The sequence below is a fragment of the Macrobrachium nipponense genome, chromosome 20 (genome assembly GCF_015104395.2).
Source record: "Macrobrachium nipponense isolate FS-2020 chromosome 20, ASM1510439v2, whole genome shotgun sequence".
NCBI lineage: Eukaryota > Metazoa > Arthropoda > Malacostraca > Decapoda > Palaemonidae > Macrobrachium > Macrobrachium nipponense.
The window spans coordinates 29,346,899-29,371,328 of NC_061089.1; the positions used below are offsets into that span (position 1 = coordinate 29,346,899).

The 24,430-nt window shown below is 36.0% G+C and overlaps 1 protein-coding gene across 2 annotated transcripts in view; it reads right to left on the minus strand.

Moving 5' to 3' along the window:
• Nucleotides 1-24,430, minus strand: part of LOC135224235 (corticotropin-releasing factor-binding protein-like) — a 201,085-nt gene that overhangs the window by 39,769 nt on the left and 136,886 nt on the right. For both annotated transcript variants that reach the window (XM_064263097.1, XM_064263093.1), the window contains exon 2: nucleotides 4,257-4,323. In XM_064263097.1, coding sequence (XP_064119167.1) covers nucleotides 4,257-4,323 — 67 coding nt within the window. The remainder of the gene's footprint in view (nucleotides 1-4,256; nucleotides 4,324-24,430) is intronic.

Consider the following 24,430-nt stretch of genomic DNA (forward strand, 5'->3'; position numbering starts at 1 on the left):
ATACTACTCAGCTTTAACGTGCGTAGTGCTCAAAAAATCCAATTCCATCAAAAATACTGAAACTCGGTATGAAAAACATCTGCTGGAGTAATAGACTGGAAGTACTCAGAAGAAGCGAGTGATGTGTCTGTGCCCTTTAATCGTTCATCAATGATTAACCTATCAAACTGAAGTGCAAAAAAAGTTAGAGATACTAAATTGCGAGCTTAAAAGTTAAATAAAACCCACGCCAACGGAATGCAGTAGGCGGAGCCTCCAAACTTGATATTCTAAAAAATAAATTTCATCGATGTGTATCGTAGGTACGTACCTGTCAAAATGGTCTTATTAATAAATGTTACCCCTACATTAATAATCAAATACTTGTGAAACCAAAAGCAATATTGTTCGCTTCCCATATTGCAGCAGAACCATTAAATAAAAGATATATTGCCTCGCCTAGGGGTGAATCGCTTAATCAAATTGCGTCAAGCAGAAGAGCGGGAACAATTATTCAGGAAATTACGATCACAGACTTCGGTTAATATGAAAGTAAATAATATGTATTTGGGCAATTAAATAGTTATGAGAACATCTTGTCTTACTCGTACACACACACGTATTATATATATATATATATATATATATATATATATAATATATATATATATATATATATATATATATATATATATATATATATATATATATATATATATATATATATATATATATATATATATATTATTAATATATATATATATATATATGTAGTTACAATTTCCTTTGGTATAAGTTATTCCCAGAGTGTAAAGACATCGATATTAAATTATATTGTTGCTTAATATTTAGCATACTAGGTACAAAAATTCATGTGTGTGTGTGTGTGTGTGTGAATTTCTGTCACTAATATACGTGCATTGTTTTTAATATTCGTAAATATTACGCTACAAACATATTTTAATATCTAAGTCTGCATACTTCGGGAGTAACTCACTTCCAAGGAAGTTATATTTACTGACCCATAATTCGTCAGAACACCTCTAACTTCGTTTCTTTTTACTGTACCTCCTTTCATATGCTCTTTCCGCTCTCTTCTAACACTTGATTCATAGTGCAACTGCGAGGTTTTCCTCCTGTTACACCTTTCAAACCTTTTTACTGTCAATTTCCATTTCAGCGTAGAAAGACCTCCTAAGTCCCAGTGCTTGGCCTTTTGGCCTTAATTCTATGTTCAATTCAATTCAAAATCCAGTTGAAAAAAACAGGGTTCGGTTTCGTGACGAAACTTTGATTAATTTTGGCATTCCAACTGATTTCAAAATCACTTTCCATCCTGTAACCCAGTTTATTTAAAATCGTTTAATTAAGCTACAATCTTCTTTGCAACTACAACCGGAAAAACTCGTTATTAATCTGTACCAGATAAATTTTTAATAAATTTTCGAAATGACCTGTACTGATAGATATACTGAGAAGATACGACAATTGCGTTGTCACATTTTTTTGAAATCCATACTATTTCCGATTTTAAAAGTACATATCTGAATGTGTACGCGCGCATGAGAGAGAGAGAGAGAGAGAGAGAGAGAGAGAGAGAGAGAGAGAGAGAGAGAGAGAGAGAGAGAGAAGAGTTTCAGCGTCAGGTTTTTACAAAATCCCTCTGGTACTTCGTCAGAGGTGATTTCACAAACATTCCCTCTGCGCAAAACATTTCCGGAACTCCGTGCAATTCCTGCTCTCGGGTTTGATTTTTTTTTTTTATTAGCGATGGTTCCCCTTCCCATATCCTGCTTTCATCTCCTTGGCGCTTTCTGCTGGTAAGTAGCTTATATGTGAACCTTTGAACCTTTGAGCCGATGCTGCAGGAGGCTCTGTCATTAGCAGCAACCGAAAGAGGAATGAAGGAAAGAAGCTGCACGTCTGGCTGTGAATTGAAGTTTCACTCAGCGATCAGAGTAATTCCCCTTCTCCCCGATACAAACGAACCCTACTCTTCAAAGGTACTTTATTTCGAGGGACAAATTAGGGCGGAATTCATATGACGAGCTTGTGCTTTTTTCCCACGAACGAGTAGCATATTTATATATATATATATATATATATATATATATATATATATATATATATTATATATATATATATATATATATATTGACCTCTTCTCGATTTCACACATTTTTAGTATGCTCGTAGTCACAAAGCCTTACACACAAATGGAGAATTCTGGAGTAAATATGATTATATATTGACATTTTCGTGACAATTCTTAACTCCATGATAGCTAGTCCTACAAACGAGTAGCATATTATATATATATATATATATATATATATATATATATATATATATATATATATATTGACCCCGTTAACTTCTCGATTTCACACTTTTTTAGATATGCTCGCAATCACAAAGCCTTACACACAAATGGAGACTTCCGGAGTTAATATGATTATACATTGACATTTTTCGTGAATATTCTTAATTCCATGAGAGCTAGTCAAATACCAGATTATTTTGATAACGTAGAATGTCTAGATCTTTCTTGCTTCTGTTATTGTAACATATAGCTATAGTTATTATCAATAATAATTCACAAGGAGGCAAATCTGCGAATAGGACCGCTTAGGGTTAATAACTAATCTTTTTAGGTCTGTTTCACCGATTGCATTCAGCCGAGATACGGATGCTCAGAGTAGGACCGCCATATCTCGCGTACCTCGCAGCAGCAAGGTTATCAGAGAAAGTGCGCGAAACCATCATCTGAGTGAAAGGGGAGTTACGCGTTTGTCTTCGGGGCATTCCCGGATATTTGTGAAATGTTCCGCGGTTTGGTATTTCGCTTCCGATGATGAAAAATTAGGTGGGCGCTAATTTTCCTTTAACATCATAAATAATTATGTGAATAAGCAACATCATTATGGATGACAATCAACGAAGATGTTCGATACTTTGACAACCATCGCACTATCTCGTACTTATTCCTACAGAGGTTGAAAGATATAATAAATAGATAGAGGAAACACTGTCATATACCGTTGAAGATGTCTGTATCTCTTTCCCGATTTGTTTGTCTATAATCTATGTCATACTCGATGTTGCTTATGTCAGTTCTTTGGCAATTGTAAGAGATGGTTAATTGTAAGAGATGGTTATAAAGATGAAATTCGATCTGTAAGTAAAGACTATTTTAATTTTTTACTTCCATTTATTTAACAATACAAGAGGTTAGCCTAATGTTATCTCTCTCTCTCTCTCTCTCTCTCTCTCTCTCTCTCTACAGTGTCTCTTCTTTTTTTTGTGCTAGATGTATTTCATTACAAGTAACAGCACAATATATATATATATATAATATATATATATATATATATATATATATATATATATAAGTCATATCACTGTTTTCCGTGAATCATATACATATATCGAGCTACAATGTCCTTTAATATCTAATTCGCTCTACCTCGGAATTAATATATTTATATTTTCATATATGCTTAACGAAGGGGAATTTTTTCTCGATAATAGACTTGCCATTAATTCCGAGGTAGAGCGAATTAGATATTAAAGGAAACAATTGTAGCTCGATATATATATATATATATATATATATATATATATATATATATATATATAGATGTATCTATGTATGATATATATATATATATATATATATATATATATATATATATATATATATATATATTGTGTTTGTGTGTAAGAATTCATGGTTAATCCTGACATTGGTGGTGTTTTCCTTTTTCATGCGTCATCAACTTGAAGGTTTGCCTGATACGCAACATTGCGCTTGTAAAATGACTCGTTCTTATTCCACTGATGATGAAAGTGAACTTCAAAGGAGTTTACAGGTTCCTGACTACCATTCCAGGTATTTACCTGAAAGAGACGAATGCGAAATCATCTACATACAAAATCATCTACACTTTCGCTGTGGTTTTTCGTAGCATTTCTCTACTAATTTTGACGTATTATCAATGCATTCATCCCGTGATTCTCGTTTTCGGTATTTTATATCGAAGTTTCCTTTCGTCATCACCTCATCTGTTTTCTAAGCGAAATTCCCTTTTTCTATTGAAATCTCCCTCCTAACTGAGAGAGGTGATCAGTGACAATATTATCCGAACTACGTTAATACCACACTTTCTCCGTCGTTCTCTCTCTCTCTCTCTCTCTCTCTCTCTCTCTCTCTCTCTCTCTCTCGGTGACATCGTCGTTGTTTCGTTAATACAGAAATCACTCTCGTTGCCTCTTACCTTCAATGATCCTCGTGTTCCTCTTCGTGCGCAGACTAGGACTCAGTTCCACCTTTTGGGACACAGTCTGAAAACAAGAAATTCAGTTTTTGTAGTCAATAGCAAAAGATAAAACGAATTTTTATGGGTATATGCACGTACTTTAGCAGTTAAACCTTTAATTGTAACGGTTACGTCGTTCACTGGAAGCTCAAAATATATTAATATGTTGTCGAGATTCGATGAGCTTTGGAGACAGAGTGTGGGTGGAAATCTTATCATAATAGCAGGCATGGTGGTGACCGGGGCCAAGTGAGTAGAATTTTTTTGTCAGAGATGCACAAACATGTATACTTTTTTTTTAATCTTTTATCAGTGAAAATATATAATATTTTACAATTTTAACAGTATTACATGCAGAATTTAATCAAAGTTGACTACCAGAATTTAAAAAAAATTTATCTAGTACATTTTACAAAACATGTATACTTGTATAGTGAGGATTCTCCCTGATTGGCCTCCGAATTTGTCGGTTAAACCTGAGTTCGGCATCAGAGACCAGAGTTCACAAGACTCCCTCCTCGAAAAGGACAAAGAAATGTAGATAAAGACACGTGCTTATATGTCACTTGGCTACTTTATAACAGATAGAAATGTGAAAAGTGCATCATTGTAAATGCATTTAAAATCAAATGGAGAAAGAATATTGGTAATGTTTTACAAAACATCTGACAGTTCCATATTATTACTAAGCTCTGTGTAGTACATGATGCTATGGTACTGAGTCGGGTGGAAGGCTGCAAACTAAAGTGTACATATACTATAGTAACTTAAATAAGGAATGATATGCATATTAATAACGTTAATTACACTCGGAATAGTGGAAAACAAAGAAATACCTCTGTAGAAATTTAATTAAGAAATTGTTTGTAATATGGCATGCATACATGTTTCATTGAACAGCTTCATTAGGGATGCATATATTCATCACTAAATAGTTTTAATTAGAAGCGCAAATTTTTCCCTGATCAGTTATTAATTGCACTGATCACTTGTTATTGTAGGTCGGTTCCAGATGGCGGTCACAATTGCCAACTGAATTATGAGAGATTGATAAGGTTAATGTCCCCCAGGTATGTTGGTTTAAACCTGTTGATGGCTACCATATTTTTTTAACATATATGAGTATTTTGAAACCTTTATAATAGATTTTAATGACTGGGTATGGTCCCTGTAAAGCTGGGTTAGGGAAGGTATGTGGGCTTTGTTTATGACGAATATGAACTGGCAAGAGTTCAGCAAATTTTGGATGAAGGGCCTCTTGGATGCTTTGCATGTTTGAGTATATGTCTGGAATTTTCAGATTCTTTGTCTTGGCAACTAGCATTGCTGGCTTAGATGAGATTGCCTGTTACATAAATGGTCTCCCCAAAAAAAAGTATATATCTTAGTTTACCCAAACCACTGAGCTAATTAACAGCTCTCCTAGAGCTGGCCCGAAGAATTAGAGTTTTATTTACGTGGCTAAGAACCAATTGGTTACTTAGCAACGGGACCTACAGCTTACTGTGGGATCCGAACCACATTATATCGAGAAATGAATTTCTAATCAACAGAAATCAATTCCTCTGGTTTTGATGTATGTTCTCTTTTTAATAAAGTCCCTATAGACTCTATTTTAGAATATCTTAATAATTAACTAACTCAGCATGAATTACCTCTACCTATAAGTCACATTATTTAACTCACTAAGTTGTGCATTTGTGATTGTAAGTTTATATTCAATGGTGAATTTTATCAACAAATATTTGGCATGGCAATGGGCAGCCCTTTATCACCACTCCTCTCAAACTTGTACATGGAATTCTTTGAAAACCGCTACTTACCTAATATCATTTATATTCCTGTAAAGTGGTATAGATATGTTGATGATATTTTAGCTGTTCTGCCTGCTGGTATTGATGTAAATGATTTATGATGTAAATTAAATAACCAGGTACCATCAATTAAGTTTACTCTAGAATTGGAAAAAGACAATTGCCTCCGTTTCTTAGATGTTTTGATACATAGAGAACCATTTCAATGTAAATTCAGTATTTATAGGAAACCAACCAACAACTTAACGTATGTTCATTTCTATTCAGGCCACCATCTTAACATCAAAATATCAATTTTTTCTTCTATGTTTTTACGAGCATTGCACATTGTCAGTCCCCAATATTTGCATCAAGAAATTGAATACATAAGAAAAATAGGGAAAGATTTATGTTATCCTTCACATATATTAGATATTTGTTATAATAAAGCCCACAAAAAGTTTTAGAGTAAGTAACACGGAGAAAGAAAATTCTAAGAACATTCTCAGTTTGCTTTATTTTAACGGATTTGAAAATCATTGTTAAAAGCCTTTAAGGTCAACCTTGTTTTTTCCTAAAATAACACACTAAAAGGAATGTTAATAAAAAATGGCCCCAGGGAAAGCAACAACATAATATATAAAATTCCATGTATGGACTGCCCCTCTTTTTATCTCGGACTGTCGAGCAAGGGCTTAAAAATAAGATTAAACCAGCATAAATAGTCTGTAAAAACTGGGCAAACATCTAATGCAATATTCATTCATTTAAGTGAAAACAACCACCGAATAAATTGGATTGGCAGTTCAGTAATTGCAAGGTCAAAAGATGTCTTATCACGAAATCTTTTAGAATCTCCCATAATACAACTTACTTCCCATTGCAATTTTAATATTAGTCGTGGCCTGTTTCATTTAGACCCTTGTATTTGTAACATGTTTAAGAATGACCTCAAAGATATAATTACAGACTTAAATACAAATTAGTTGCCTTAGAGATGTCTTCGTTGTATTTGTATGTTTAATATGTATTGTGAATAAGTTTTTGTTTACCATAGTTCTGAATAGCTGCCGCCCTATATAATCCTTTAGTTGTCTTGTCCTTGTGTCTGAGCAGATTGACTTAATCTTTTTTTTTTTTTTTTTTTTTTTAAATTGTACCCATGTTTATGCTTGTTTGGAAAGGTTACTCATTCTCCAGGTGTGCCGGATTCTAGGTACTAATCTCCTTATAATCCCTATCTGTCAGTTATACGACCTTTCCTGTACTGTCAATTTCGTCATGTAAGTCAGTTCATCTGCTGAGTATAGGACGTTGAGTCGAAAGATCTTGCCGAAACTCCGTTGTTTACTTTTTCTTCGTGGCTAATACCTTTATATATATATATATATATATATATATATATATATATATATATATATATATATATATATATATATATTATACTCCAAGGATGAAATATAAAGTAAAAGATAATATGATAGAGAAATTGATACATTGAAAGATTGATTGCCTATTATGCGTGTGCTTTTAGCGTGAGTGCATTATGAAAATCCATTTACCTATTGAGACTAATCCTTAATCTATATATTGTCAGCTTTCTCCATTTTGAATATGGTTAAGAGTCGTATTGCAAACGCATTTCTGCAACGACGAAAAACAAAGTATCATGGCGGCCATGACAGCGATGAAAAATCCGTCTTCATCAATTACTCAGCGAATACTTACAGTGCGAACGAGTGCTGCAGCCGACAGACAACCCCACAGCATTACGGTATTACCGTACACGCCAAGTATACTATATACAAATACGTTGGGAAAAATTAACCATTATTATGGTCATTACCTAAAAATTCGCTATCCTTTTCTTTAGGGACTCTCCAATGATCTGCTGGCAATGGAAAATATCATGGAAAAGTGCAGTTCATTCCATATTGTAAATTTCAGAGGTGTATTGGGGGAGAAATGAGAGAAACAGCGGTAAAGAAAGAGTGAGAGAAAGGGAAGGAGGGGTGAGAGAGGGAGGGAGGGAGGAAAGGATGGGGTCCGCGGAGTTCGATTCTGTAATAGAGTCCTGCTGGCTCATGCGACTTTGCCTTTCAAAGTCAAGAGTAAACGCGATAACTAACACCATTTGACAATGCACTATATTACCAAAAATTTTGGCGAGGTGTATTGTACACAGTGCCAAGTACCATTTCGATCAAATAATTAGTTTGAAAGATATTTGAGAAAAACGATGACTCGCCGTCCCGGAATTGCATAGTAGTTCCCTTTGTTATAACTGTGGTGTTGAGTGGCTTTGAATCATGCGTATGGCAACAACGTTGTTCGCTTTCAGTGCGGACAAGAGATAGCAATTTGGTCAGGATCGGAAAACGTACGTGAATAATCCTTAGAGGTGACATGGAGATGACCATAGATATACGAGTATTGTTTAAGAATTTGATCAGAGCTTCATTTTAGATCCCCACCAGACAGACATAACGGCCTCTTTTACACGGTATTGAAATGTTAGTTTTAGCTAACTTTTGGATTATCTGAAAGATAATGGTCTTTTCTGTATGGCACTTTATAAGAACTTGCTTATAGCTTGATATTGAGTCCTTTGAAAGACATCATAGCTAATTCCCTATGGAATTGTTTGGCAACTATGTTACAGCTTTCATTTTGTATCCTTGGAAAAACATAATGGCCTTCTTCTTTTTTTTTTTAGTTTTTTTGTTAGAACTTTGTGATAGCTTCACTTTGGATCCTCTGAAAGAGCTAATGGCTTTCTCACGGAATGAATGATTGGGGGAACGTTTTCTGTAGCTTCGTTTTGGATCCTGTGAAAGCCCCAATCGCCTCTTCTGCGAGGAACTGATTAAGACATTTTTTGTAGCTACAATTCAAGTCCTCTGAAAGAGGTAATAGACTCTTCTACATGGAATAATTAATGAACTTTGTTGCAATTTCTATTTGGATCCTCTGGCGTATGGGCGTATTCTGCAATAAATAGTTTGGCCCATTCAGGAATGACATAGTATCACTATAGTAGATTCACATCAACCGTGCATCTAATGTCTAGGCGAGTCCCTTACGACGCTCCTGATTGGCTATTGACAAGCCAATAACAGGGCTGGAGTTTCCAGCCCTGTCATTGGCTTATCAACAGCCAATCAGGAGCGTCGTAAGGGACTCGCCTAGACATTAGATGCACGGTTGATGTGAATCTACTATAGTTCGACATTCTCCCATTGAGTTGTTTCCGAACTCTCATATTTTCAAGTACAATTTTTTTCATATGAAACGGAAGACCTGTATCGTAATAAGAATATCATTAGATATCTTCACTTCCTCGTGATCTTGAATGGAAAAATCAAGTCCGCAGTAGTATGTATATTGCTTTAAACAGGAAGCTTCCTCCAACTTGATCAGCTGCTGAAGAGGCCAACTGATCAAGTCGGCGAAAGCTTCTGTTATGTAACATACATACTACTGTGGACTTTATTTTTCTAAGAAAGTCCAAGCTACTCCCGCCCAACACCCGACCTTGATTGTCTCTATATAAGACAGTCCAAGAAACTAAATTCCACCTAACCTGTACAACGATGTACTTGTAAAGATTGAAGAATTGACTGGAATTCGCCAGTTGTAACGAAGTCCCTATGTATAGCGAGACACCACTGCTTAATTGGATCGTTCTCTCTTGATGGATTATCCCCTTCCAGAGGAAAAAAAAAAGTCACATAAAAATGTTCAGGAAAAAAAGTCACACAAATTTTTGCTAGATCGTGACCCCCAAGGGTTTTAACCCGGTATGTATCCAGGTATCCACCTTTGCAGCGCGATCAGTGCAATGTTGGGGATTTTTTTTAACACGGTATATATCCACCTTTGCGGCGTGTTTAGCACAAATTCGTTGGGGATAACGGTTGAAACGAGAAATATTGTTAAATTTTCCCTGATACATTTTTCCTAGCCAAAATTGTTACTTTTTTCCTACGACTTTTTTTCCCCTGTTACTTTATTTCCGTCCACTCCTTGAAACGTAGGGGTACCGTGGCCATAATCATAATATGATCCAGCTTAAGACTTTTGTCGTATTGATCTGTGTTCTTCTTGTCAGTTCTAGGTAATCAACAAAGCGACCAGTAATAGTATTTTCATTATACTTATTCCGATTGAAATTGTACAAATGGAAATTTATTCGCTTTGACCGCTTTTGTAATTTTTTTTTTTTTCATACGCTCAGGATATATGACCCTTCCGGACATAGTTGCTTATATTGTTTCGTCCTGTAGAATGGCCAATATTTTTTTTTTTTTTTACTTATTTGCCAGAACAGGTAAATCCACAGTCTTGCAGTAATTATCATGTATTTTTCTTCAGTATGTTCTTTTTATTTTTATTTATTTATTTATTTTTATTTTATTTTTTTGTGCCTAATGGGAAGGTCTGACGCTGATTCCATTAGATATATTGATTTTGAACTTCAAAAAATTCTTTAAAAAATGATAACGATTTTATAATAGCTGCCCGACGGGCAAACACTGTTCCCATAACCCGTCCCACTATACTGACCGACTGAGTATGGAGCCAGAACGATGGGATTGTCTGGTAACGCTGCTTCAGAATCGAGAGAAAATATACACAGCTGGAAGTGCCCGACGGGCATGAACGTTCGTGTGAACAGGCTATAAGGAAAGGTGGTTATATTTTGAGCCTTTATAAGCACAATAAGTTACTTCCATGTGGTCATTCATTTTACTGCAAAGCTAAACTTCTTCCCGTTGTAATATTCCAGTCTGTTTCCGCCTCTCGTGTAAACAGTTATACTTAGTTTTACAGTATTGATTATTAAGCATTTATACATTACCAATGAGGTGAATTCCTGGAATCATGGAACTACCTTTAGCCTCAAGGTAAGATTATACCGATCTACTATATAGAGGAGGCTATATTACTCCCAACTTGAAAAAATAATGACTACTTAGAACAACTTACTGTCCGGAAAAGGTAAATATCCTTTTTCGCAATGAACGTTTCTAGATGTAAAAACGTGAATTGATATCACAATATTAAAAATAAATTAAGAGCAAACATTTGTGCGTATAAATGCTTACAAGTAAAATAGTGATGGAAATTGCCAAGATAATATTTATATATACAAGACGGCGAAATCTTAGACTTCTAAATCATGCGTAAAACAAGAAAAATGTCTTGACTGAAAAGCTGGATGGCAATCATACACTATTTGAGAGAAAAAAAAAAAACATTTATTTTGGCTATATTAAATTCCCTGGACCACACTAAAGTGGGGAGTCGGGAAGAGAGAGATAGAGAGAGAGAACGTTACCGATTTCCATGCTATAGGTACCTGCTAGTATAGTTTGTGGAAAGAATTAATGGAAAGATTTCGCAACGATCTCTTTGTGCACTGGCCAGATACTTTATCTTCAGGCATAACCCTTTTACAGATCCATTTCCCACAAAGCCTTCTGGGCCTCCGGTTGTTTTTCAGATTCCTCAGTCCTCCATCCCTCTCTCTCGCTTTTTCTGCGGCTTCATGAAACGGAATAGGAAAAGGCACGAGAGAGAGAGAGAGAGAGAGAGAGAGAGAGAGAGAGAGAGAGAGAGAGAGAGAGAGTGATATTAAAAATGCTGAAAGAGAATACAGACTTTAAAACCTAAAACTGATCCGATGTTTCTTTCGAAAAATAATTTAACATTACTCAAACAACATACAGAATACATTTTCTTCGGCTGCTGGACCATGCTTCTTTAACGTAGTTTCTCATTACTGAAAGACTTTTACCCTGCACACAAATGACCCGACAACTGAACCAGGATTTTGGGGAACAATAATTTGCATTGAAAAAACAAAGTGCGTGAAATTAAATATTTTATTTTCTAAGTCAAGCTGAGAATACAACACATTACAATTGGAGCGAGATACAATACAATCGACCACGAACATATTTTCGTGAGATTTCTCCACTATTTCTCCACTTTGAAATGTGATTAAAAGACTCGTATAAAGTATATCTTAGTTAACAGCCCTCCTAGGGCTGGCCCTGAAGGATTAGATATTTTTACGTGGCTAGGAACCAAGTGGTTACCTAGCAACGGGACCTACAGCTTATTGTGGGATCCGAGCCACATTATATCAAGAAATGAATTTCTAATCACCGAAATAAATTCCTCTGATTCCACGTTGGCTGAGTGGGGAATCGAACTCGAGTCTACCGAGTCGGTAGGCGAGCACGTAAACCACTAGTCTAACGCGGAACTAGACTCGTATAAAACTCATATAAATCAAACTGGGGAAATACCGTTGATCCTCAGCATAAGAGAGGCAAAAACACCATCGGAATACCTACATAAACCAAGGAATGTAAAGTTACCGGTACAAGAGTATACATGTTACAAGGAGTTACAAGGATTAGGATGTCTCAAAGACTTGTTAGTCCATCCGAGGAGACATCATGTGCTCACTTATCTGTAGGAGCAGGTTTTACTGTGCATTCAGTGTCCTAATGATTCTGTCTAGCTTTCTTTTAAACTCTTCCAAACTGTGTGTAGCGTTTTAATAGCTTACATGGAAATTCAGTGCTTACTTGCATCGAAGACAAGGTTTGAAGATTTCCAGCTTACTTCTGCTAGGAATTTGGTACAAGCATTCAATAACAGCGAAGGGTAAGGAAAAAATAAAGAACCGCTCGAATATGTGTGAACGTCTTTCGGAAGGGTACTGATTGATTACGCACTCACTGACGACGCCAGATTTGGCCACCATCTTAGAAAAGTGGCTGCAGAAATAAGCTTTTATTTTATTTTATTTTATTTTTAGAATATCTCGCTTTGTTCTCACTTCCGAGCAAACCGAGTCAACATAACAGCAATCTGTATTTTTTATGCTTTGCATCATTATTTATTCATGCACTCCGTTACCTATCACATAGATTATTGTCTTGAAAAACAAAATAAAGGTCCTTCCATCCACTTCCAAAGTCCATTTGATATAATGGGGGGTTGGGAAGTGGTCCGGAAGCAGCGCTCCGGAAAAGGAAACAAGTTTTCGGGGCAAAAATCGGCGAGAAAAAGAATTCTCAAGATTAAGCATTAGAGCAAATGCCCAGCGCAATCGTATAAATTAGGTCTGTGTGCCGAGAGTTGTTTAGATAACTAACGATATACACTGAAATGAATAATTTAAGGGTTTTACAAGAGCAGAATACTAGAGAATTGGATTAAAGATTTTTTTTTTTTTTAGGTCAGAATAAAAACAATTTATGAGTCAGAATAAATTTTTTTATGAAGATTTACTAACAGAGAAAATAATTTTGTTTGTGTGCTCTGATTTCGGTAGTGATACATCCCCCCCCCCCCCCCCTCCCCCCCACCACCTGCCAATGACAGATTCTTACTGCGCAAAACTATAAGACGAAACAAAAGGATGGGACGTCACTCCTTTTCCAGGCGAGTGAGTTCCATACAATTCCTTAATCCAGATTTTAATTCCTGGAAAACTAACCCTAATGAGAAGCCGATAGAGGATATTGAGTCAAAAAACAAAACAAAAAAACACTCGACTGAAAAAGCTGGACCCAGCTAAGGATTAATTATTAGACCACTTCTGTGTAACGAAGTCACCTGCGACTATGAAGAGCCACATACAAGTGAGGTTAAACGGAGGAGAAGGCGGATAGGGAATGACGTAATTAGGGGGATAATTAGTTAAAATTTTCTGCTTCCGTCACCCTTCCGAGAAAAATTAGGTTGCGAAGGGGAATTGAATTATGGACATTTCAAGTAGAAATCGAATTACCCATAAATTGTTAAGGGAATACTACTAATTGCTGCTTCGGAGATCTGTGATCGTTAAGAAACTGCCACGAACAATAACATCTTGAATATTGACGTATTTTGACGCACGAGACTTTCCGGCAACCTATATGTAGCAAACAGCATATATGAATGGGAAGACTGTATACATTAAAATTAATTAGTTCACGAGCTGATGAAAACGTACGTCCGCGAAGACACAACCAAACTTATGTTAACTAATATTATGAAGTCTATTCAGAGAAATTTGTTAAACGAATACACTACGTAGGTGGAATTAAATTCTAACTGATAGAAACATTAGACTCAGTAATGCTAAATTATATGTATACAGAAGCCCGAGCGTGAATTAAATGTCGCTATATGTTGAATTTTGTATAATTTATCCATTATGGACATCAAAAACAAAGCGCTACGTAATATATGCATATTTCTCAAATGCTACATGCCCCCGCCCACGCCCCCCCCACACCAAAATAACAAAGAAGAAGGGTGCAGGAGCACTATCTAGAACATATAAAGGACAGCAATTAAAGTAGCATCATATATCCAAATTGCAGCATGGTGATTTGTACTAAGCCATTATTACTGAGAGGCTAAAATGAATGAAATGTGACCAAACCAGAGTGCGCGAAATTGAACAATATAATAACACAATGTGTGCAAGTGATATGTGTGTTTGTTTGTTTGTGTGTGTGTGTGTGTGTGTGTGTGTCTGTGTGTGTGTGTGTGTGTGTGTGAAGAGAGAGAGAGAGAGAGAGAGAGAGAGATCATCATCATTCATACTACTTGCTTCCTTTATCTTTGTTCGAAGAGTGTCTTGCTCTATAAGTGGTTTGATGAGGATTCAAGCGGCGTGTACTGTCTGCAGAACTGGTGGCACTTTCTGAATGCAGTATGAGGGATACTTTTTGGGCTGGCGAACCATCTGCAGTCATGTCAGGAGCGGGGCTTGCATGAAGGTCATTGTTACGTTCCAGAGGAATGACTTTCCACTTAGCAGTAGACGGAAATTGCTTCTTGATTTGCATAAAGTATCTAGAAGGGATCAGCAGCATAAACTCGAGGAGATGTGAGTTGAATGGCACATTTGCTAAGCGGTTTGGCTGTAATTAGTGGGTTCTCACTGATGGGATTTTCTCCTTCAGCTGTGATAGCCATGAACTCAAGGAGCAAGATTTTCTTTTGGTAGTTAAGTTTCTGCAATCATAACTTTGCCAAGGATATGAACCAATCCTAGAACATACCCTTCCAACTAATTCTTTTGAAGATTTATAGTGTTGTCCGATGTGAGAACTTGAGGAGTTCCTTGTACTGCTGTACAGTAAGTTCCAAAACTGAAGCGACAAATTTCAGAGGATTTCGTTCGAAATTCACTAACTGGCAACTACAACTCGTAGCTGAAAAAATTATTTTTTTCTACAGTGAAAGCTCTATCAATCAAAATAAAGCTAACATATGATGCACAAATATCAAATCTAAGATATTTATAACAATCATAAGAAAAAATTACCCTAATTGTAATCATTTTAAAGTATAGTAATTACTTCAAACTATAGATACGAAACAATTTGAAATTTTCGTTCAACACAGGGTTACCAACATTACCAATGTATATTTCGAGCAATGTGGAAACAAATATTTAATATCATAGTGTATTATCAATTATTTTAGCGAAGATGCATAAAACCATGCAAGTATCAATAGAATGTAAAGGGAAAATCTCCGCGACATTAAACATAATCAACCATGAATGCACCTAGATTCAATAGAGAAGTTGGGTGTGGTTGGTAGTTCTGATTCTAGCTTCTAGGACCGAGCATAAAACACCATCTTCGAGAAAGGCTGTAACTGCTGCTGCTACCTTCAGGTGACTAGGCCTAGTTCCGGGCATTGCAAGTCTTACAATGCAGGGCTACTGTCTGTTATTTATGCAAAGATAGAACCTTCAGGACCGATACCAGGACCTGTCCTTGCAACTGGGAAACAGACTCGCTATACAAAAAATAAGAAAGACGGTCGCAAGCAACTAGAACACCCGTAATATCACCACCTGGTTAAGTAGGGAGACGACAGACCCCCAACCACCCCTCCCCCCCTCTACCTCTACCTCTACCCACAATACTAACTTCACATTTTTCACTTCAACTTTTTACCTCAAATCTTCGAATCATATCCCAACCGTGAAATTTAAGACTGAATTTGCGTAAGTGGGCATATCATAAGAGAGTGATATCACCCAAATTCATATTTCCACGGACAACCAGTAATCAGTTCAATCCAGTCAAGCATTATTGTATAACAGAAATTTATGAGCTTTTTGGATATATATATATATATATATATATATATATATATATATATATATATATATATAAAGAAGCACCCGAGCATGACCAATAGGCCGAGTGCTTGATTCTTAAAACAGACCTCTGGTTATTCCTGAGAGAGAGAGAGAGAGAGAGAGAGAGAGAGAGAGAGAGAGAGAGAGAGAGAGCATAACAGGAGATACTCGAATTAAAATAATGCTCGCCAAGCATATTCACACTCCGGATCGTATGGACAAGAATAGTCTCATTTATGCACTGAAAAGAAATAAAGGTGGAAACCTACGAAAATACTTGTTTGGTACGACCCTAAACACAATTCGACATGCAAAAATTTGCACAATTGAGAAATTCGATGAAATTATTAACTAACAAGCTGGAAAATATATCTCCTTGATTCTTGAAATAGGCTTAACCATGTAACCAATGCTAAACGAGCATATAACTTGGATTTCGTTTTTTTTTTTTTTACACCATCTTGTGTCTTATTTATATTTCATTTAATCAGATGCTAAACTATTCTGTGCTTTATCAAAAGAAATAATAACTTTCGATATAACGCTATAAAAGTAGAAAGTCAATTTACAAATATTAGGCCAATGATTATGCACTCGGTTCCTGCTGCCACTATATGGTGATCACTTGATATAACACTTTGAGAGCCGCAGATGTTTCTTGGGGGAAAAGTTTTTTTTCTTTTAATAAACAATTATTGAACTAACATTGATCATTCACTGGGGAAATACTTTCTGCGCTTATACAGTGAATCACTGATACGTATTATCAGATAAATAGGATGACAAAAATTGGAATAAAAATATACTAACTGGCAACCCCATGAGTTTCTAAAGAAGTACGATCAATTCTGAGATTTGTCGCTTCACTTCTGGAACTTACTGTACACTAGTCCTATTGCTATGCTTATGAAAAACCGGCGTGATGCATTTTCTTGTCTATTAGCGCAGTATGCTGCTTCTTAATATGCGTTTGTTCATTAATAGGTGGGCTCATTTTCTCTGTTAGAAATAATTCTTGTAGATCTACGAGGAGAGTGGTGGTGTGGAAGTGTAATCACAACGGACTGAATATCACACAAAAGTATATAGAGGGTATGATAATGGCCAAATATTCGGTGTTCTGCATCAAAGCTGAAGTTCTATGCTCCTGTCTATACCTGTAATATAGCCACTATAAGCCAGATAACTTCATAAATTAGCAAATATCCAAAGGGACTATGATGTGCTGTACCCCCATAGAAAGTGGATCAGAGAGAGGGGAACTTTCTATTGCACGACTGCAGTTATGCATTGCGGGCTCATCTCATGGAATTTTCCCAGGCCGATCATTTGGCCAAAACATGTAAGATAGGTTGTACTCTCTTCAATTATCCAAGTTGGAAGATAAAAACCTAAACATCACTGCCAGGAGATTTAGCAATGTTCCTAATCTGTGGGTCGGTAAAACCATAATGGCCTGTTGCTCAATTATTTGGCAAAGAGCATGCTTACAATAAAATCAACATGTTTATCTGCTGTTGGTATTTCCAGAGTGGATTTGGTACCTTTCTGCTAGCCAATTTATTTATCTATTTTTTTTGGGGGGGTGGCTTTATTCACAATGAAGGCCTTGCTTATCCCTGAGAGTAACTATCGAAGTGTCATCTGAAATTTGCTCCACAAATGCTTTTTGAAGTCAGACTGGTGAACACAGTGATTGTTTGTAAGTGTAGAAGCAGAACGCCATAAATGGTGGACTTGGGCAATGTGTGATTTGCTAGCAAGTAGCTGGCTTTCTTCCTTGTTGCTTACACAAGGCAAAGACATTGTAAGCTCAAGTAGAAAGGTCAACAAGCACATGGTGTTAGCCCTGCTGGTAGTCTTACAGTTATTAGGTAGCCAGTTTTCTTTAGATTGCAGTACCTTGAAAGGAGTACCCAACACTCATCTGTGACATTTGCACGTTTTTACTGTAATCAGCATTGGCCCCGCCCCCTTCATACTGTCTGCATGTATAGCCTTCTCTCTATTGTGAGAAGGTTCTGAACTGCAATCAGGTCTATGACAGCCATCGCTTTACTCTTCATCGCGATTTCTGAGGAGCTGGTCATATCAAGCAAGGTATAACACGACTTATTGTCTGAAATCTACATGCTGTTTATCCCCACAAGTTTCTGAAAAAAATCTATAGCAGCCTGATGTCATCAAAAGGGACCTTTTCATATTGCTTACCAATCTTCATTGTTGCTTGCCTATTTACCAAGGGGCATGTTGACACTTTTCACTAGTTTCTTGACTCATGTACAATCCCTTTAAAATGTTAGATGTACTTTAGATTTACATGATATCATCCACATAAAAGCAGCCTTTCAACAAATGCATGAACGTATCATCACAGTGTTATAGGGACCGTGAATAATCTGAGTCAGTCGGCAAGAGGAAGCATGTTATTCCAGTGATGATAATCTAGAGCTTGAAGGGTTTAATCCTGTCAAATTTTGGTGAGGTATACCAAAGAAATAAAGAAAATTTGCTAATTCTTAGAAAGGTCTTGGCTGTTGTTGCTAGTCACAATTGAGTATTTTTCATGTTGAAATGCAGGAGTGTATGGCAAAATTTCAATGCAGAGCCACAGGAAGTACACCAAATTTAGCCTACGTATCACGAGTTTTGCTAATGACTGAAATGGAAGTGACTGAATGATAACCCATTTAATCCTTTATATTATGCTTCTACTTTGCGGTTGTTTTATGACCACATTGATACCTGTAGCCTTCACCTTCTTGAAGGTGGGCCATGTGCATCCAAATCTGCGCATGGCGACTCCATAAAATGATGGACATCTCAAAGGCTTCTACAGCAAGGACTGAGCTTCAAGATTCAATAGAGACTGGTTTTGTTGGTAGGGCACATGTGACAAATGTAAGCATTGTAGGTGTCCTGACAGAAACAACAGTGAAAGACATACAGTCCTGCTCGGTAATCTATGAAGCTTGTGACTGTTCTTGGTGGGAATTGCTGAAAAAGTTATCATAACTGATGTGTGTCCCAAAACTGTTAGTTGTGCTGTATTCAGCGTTCTGGCATATGAGGTTGAGTCACTCCCCTATTTGTGCCAAGATGGCTTACACGTTTTGTTACTGTCGTACAGGAACGTTACGTTTTCTGCAACGAATTACCAGAGATTTTGTCTCTTGTATCAACTTGAACAATGATTTCATGCTCACCCATCACTGGTCAGCCAGACAATTTCTGTTTAAAACATAAAATTGTGCCTTACATGGAACAAACTTACTAGCTGAAGCAGCTGGAAGCTTACAAATGATCAACTCTTAGAAGTTTTATGATGGTATTGTAGCTCTTTCTGTTGGAGCCTACATCAGTTATCATTAAAAGGACCTCACTTTTCATTCAGCTGAACACAGAGGTGCATTTCAGGATATTTGCAAAGTTGTAATTGTGAATACTATTCACAATCACACAGAAAATGTATCAAAAGGAGCAGACTCAAACCAGGAACTTAGTCATCTACCATCGGCGCTTTGAAGACGAGGAAAAGAGAATCAGCAACAATAAAGCGAGAAACGAAGCCTAAAACCCCATATGAGAAAATAACAAAAACGATCTACTACAAACCATCTCTGACAGCAGCTATGATAATGAAAAAAACAACACTACCAATCTCGAGAGATGGGAAGACAGGACAGATATTTTCTATAGATCTGAGAAGTCTCAATGTAGCAACATAACATCCTTAGTCATGAGTGTGATAAATTCAAAATTTCCAAGTACATAGATGAAAGTACTTACTCATGAAGAAAAAATTTAGAAAATATGAAGAAACAACAAAAAGTTGATAAACATCGTAAAGCCATTAATTTCAATGAATGCTATATACGAGAAAAAACAATCCCCTGATATATATATATATATATATATATATATATATATATATATATATATTATATATGATATATATATATATATATATGTGTGTGTGTGTGTGTGTGTGTGTGTGTATACACATATATATGTGTGTGGATATGTGTTTATGTGTATATATAACTATTTCACGAAAATATGGAAATTGATGAATGTATAAATAAAGACAGAATCCATGAAGGAAAGTGAAATTATGTATGTATATATATATATATATATATATATATATATATATATATATATATATATTATATATATACATCGAGCAACAAATGTCCTTTAATATCTAATTCGCTCTACCTCGGAATTAATATATTTTCATATATGTTTACCCGAAGGGGAATATTTTTGTCGATAAGAGATTTGTCGACAAAAAAATTCCCCTTCGGTTAAACATATATGAAAATATATTAATTCCGAGGTAGGGCGAATTAGATATTAAAGGACATTTGTAGCTCGATGTATGTATATGAATCAGGGTAATGTGATATGACTTATATATAGTATATATACTGTATATCTGGGGCATAGTTTTTCAATATACAACATTCAGTGAAGTCAATGGCTTTTATGTTGTTAATCAACTCTGTTATTTATCCAGATTTTCTATTTTCTTCTTCATGAGTAAGTTGTTACTTATATATATATATATATATATATATATATATATATATATATATGTGTGTGTGTGTGTGTGTGTGTGTGTGTGTATATATATTAGTCTGTATGCATTTTTTCATCCAGGAAGTGTTATTTAACTGCATTAAAAAAAACTTGTATTCTCTCTCTCTCTCTCTCTCTCTCTCTCTCTCTCTCTCTCTCCGTAAACCCTGATATTTCTTCTCTGTTTTAATAAAGCCTTCATAAATAATTTTTGGCCGTCATACTTGAGTTTAACGAATTCAGGTCTTGTTGTTATTACGATGATTTGACATGATGTTTCATAAAACTTCCCTCGGTAAAATTTCAGAGGTGATTCGTTTTCTTTGTAGCTAGATTTGAAAACATGAGCTTAACGTTCACGATTAGAGCTTTTACTTGGGGCGAAGACCTTTAAATTTTGGAAGTTAGATTTTGTATGCTGTGGGGAAAGCATTACCAGTTTTGACAGATGGTTGTTGGCTTTCTTTAGTCTCGTTTTCTTTTATGTCACGCGGCTGGAAGAATTGAAATGAGTTTCAAGGAAGACTAGTAAAAAATGAGCCAAATTTTCTCCGACGCAATCGAGTTTTCTGTGTAGCGTATAATACTGTATGAGTCACGGCCCATGAAACTTTCAGCCACGGCCCGGTGGTGGCTTGTCCTGTAGCTTTGCCAGACACACGAACATGACTAACTTTAGCCTTAAATAAAATACAAAAAATATTGAGGCTAGAGGTCTGCAATTTGGTATGTTTGATGATTGGAGGGTGGATGATCAATTTGGTAGTTTTTAAGATCTGAGGCCGGATAGAAAAAATGCCGACCGACAGACAAAGCCATCTTAATAGTTTTATTTTACAGAAAAATAAAAATGGTAATACAAAGAAAGTTTTTAAAATTGTCAAGTTACTTTCCGAAGAGGGGTCCACGTATGAATTTGAGATACTACTGATTGTTCCTGATTCAAGGCGCAAATCTACCTATTTTTGAGTCATGGGTGGATATGACGTGGTCTTATGCCCCGGGTATATCATGATTAATAGCTGTCTAGGCAATCCAAACGGCTGGGTAATTAATCTGCTGATATTTTCACTTCTGTTAATTATGGACATCACTTCCTACGTCAGAGTAAAAGACTATCAACTTGTCAAGCAATTTTCGACAGCGAAAAAGAAAGAGTAGAACAATGAACAGTATGGCACAAGTAAATGAGAATAAAAAATTCCGTTCATAATCAACTGCAATAACTGAAAAATGGGAGACTGAAACACGCCTATAGTGTACCCTAAAACAGTCAAACTCAGTCCAAATACTGTTGAAGGAAGGACAATTTACTTTCCATGCTGTAAATAGGAAACACACTTTGTCAGCTGAGACGGTACATACTAAAATAAAATAAATAAAAAAAATAAATAAAATATAATTTTTTTTAATCCCATCGTATACCCCAATCGAGTGAAGTCTATGAAGGAATGGAGATATAACTAGGCTAACGTCTGACTTGAAAAAGGGGGGTTATAATGAATAAAATTTGGTTTAGCTTACCTCACAGGGTAACAAGTCGGCTTTGCAACGTTTACTCACCTGGAAAGTAAATGACTATTACTACGTGCAAGAGAGGATTTGAACAACACGCCTGCAGAAATATTAGATTATGATTGTGACAACTAAAATTAATCTGTTCAGGAGTTCTAAAGCTAATTTTGGTCAAATATATGAACGATTTATAAGATATTGGTATGTCGACACAAGATTTTTTCGGCATTAGTTTTCTATAAGTATGGTAGCTCAGTAAAAAAAAAAAAGCAAAATTGGTCATTGACAAATTCGTATTTCAACTGCTGCTTAGCGGATCAACCGTGTACAGAAAAGTTCTACATTATAAGCAGCTCTATACACCTACGTAGAATGCTTATCGGTTCAGTGCTGAATTCCTCTACGTACACAAAGTCATTTACCTTTATCTTTCAAGCGTTTTTGTATTTTCTATACTCTATCTTCTCTTCCTTCCTAACATAAACGAATTATACGCTCTGTTCATCAACCTACCATACTTCAAAACATCCTTTGTCCATCCTGCAACCACAGCAAATTTCTCTATAGTGCAACGCAGCATAACTACACCTCACTTGTAATTCAGTTCCCTCCTAATGTTTTGAAATTCTTCAGCCAATGGACTGACCTCCTTACATCCTCAACAGTCACTTACACAAGCATTTCCAAGCTTGTACTTACTCCTTCCACTCATGAATCATTCAGCTCTGCTTCTCTTCGATCATCCACACGAATAAAGCTTGGTTGAATCACTCTTCAGACACAGGATTTCATTCACTTTGGATAACATCTCTCCATTCCATCTTTTATGCAGAGACCCGTTTCTTTTAACTACCCTTTTTCTTTGTATCCAAATACTCATAAAATAATATCCCTCTCTCTCTCTCTCTCTCTCTCTCTCTCTCTCTCTCTCTCTCTCTCTCTCTCTCTCTCTCTCTCTCTCTGGCTATTCAGAGCTACATTTAATGTTTAGTATATTTTTCTGCTACAATAATTATTGTTTGAAAGTTAAAAGCAGGTGGGTTAACCTTGTTCTTCAAAATAAGACTGGCGGCCTTTTCTTTTGCCTGTCATATTTTACAAGAAACAAGACGGACTGATGACCGGGAAGTTGCCAGTTAATGAAAATGAAGCCCCAAGACTCGTCGAAAACGACGTTAAGGCCATCTAGGTATTTCTCTCACTATTTCTTCTCCTTCCTCCGAGAACATTCAGGGTGTGCACACATTTCTCTAGCTTTTCGTCCTCTGCCCTTTAAGTGTGACTAAACCCCCTCAAAACTCCCTAATTCCTCATACGACCTGTGCTAAACTTTCTACTGCAACTTCATACTTTCGACCCATCTTAGTTTACATAGGCTTCTCAAACAGGTCATCTCAACTTCTTTTGTATTTTTTCTCATTAGATTTTGATATCCACGCTTCAGTTATACATAGGAGACGTGGCTCAGCAATCCCTTCATGCATCAAACTCAAATAGTTGCAGATATTTACCAAGTTTTCGATTGAACAACTTTCCTCCATCTTGCAGAGTGCAAAACTGGTAAGAGTCGAAGTCGAAGTCAGAAAGAAACTGAGAATAGTGATTGATGTTCTCCGGGGTCCACAATAATACAAGAAAAATGTTATTTATGATGAAGTACCTTTTTGTATTTTTGTGTTCGTACAATACCAACTTTTGTAATAGTTCTGTGCGGCTCTCCTCATTCGTCTACCAGAATCCTAGATCTTTGACGCGTATTAACTGATTTCCCGAATCACAAAGACCCTTCAAAATACAATGGATTTACATCTATGAGATTTGTGGCCTGTTGAAAAATAGATTTTTCGCCCTGGAATTTTTATTTTGAATACACATAATTGCAGTTCTCAAAGAATTCTTTAAAAGTTCATTCTTATTGTTTCTGTTTGGCGAACAAAGGTGAGATTATTTCTCAAGAAAAATTTCTTGCTATTAAAAGGGTTTGATAATGAGAACTTATCCAGCTTAGAAGCCATGCAACATAATAATATATTTCCGTGAGCTGACTTAGATGAAAAATCATTAAA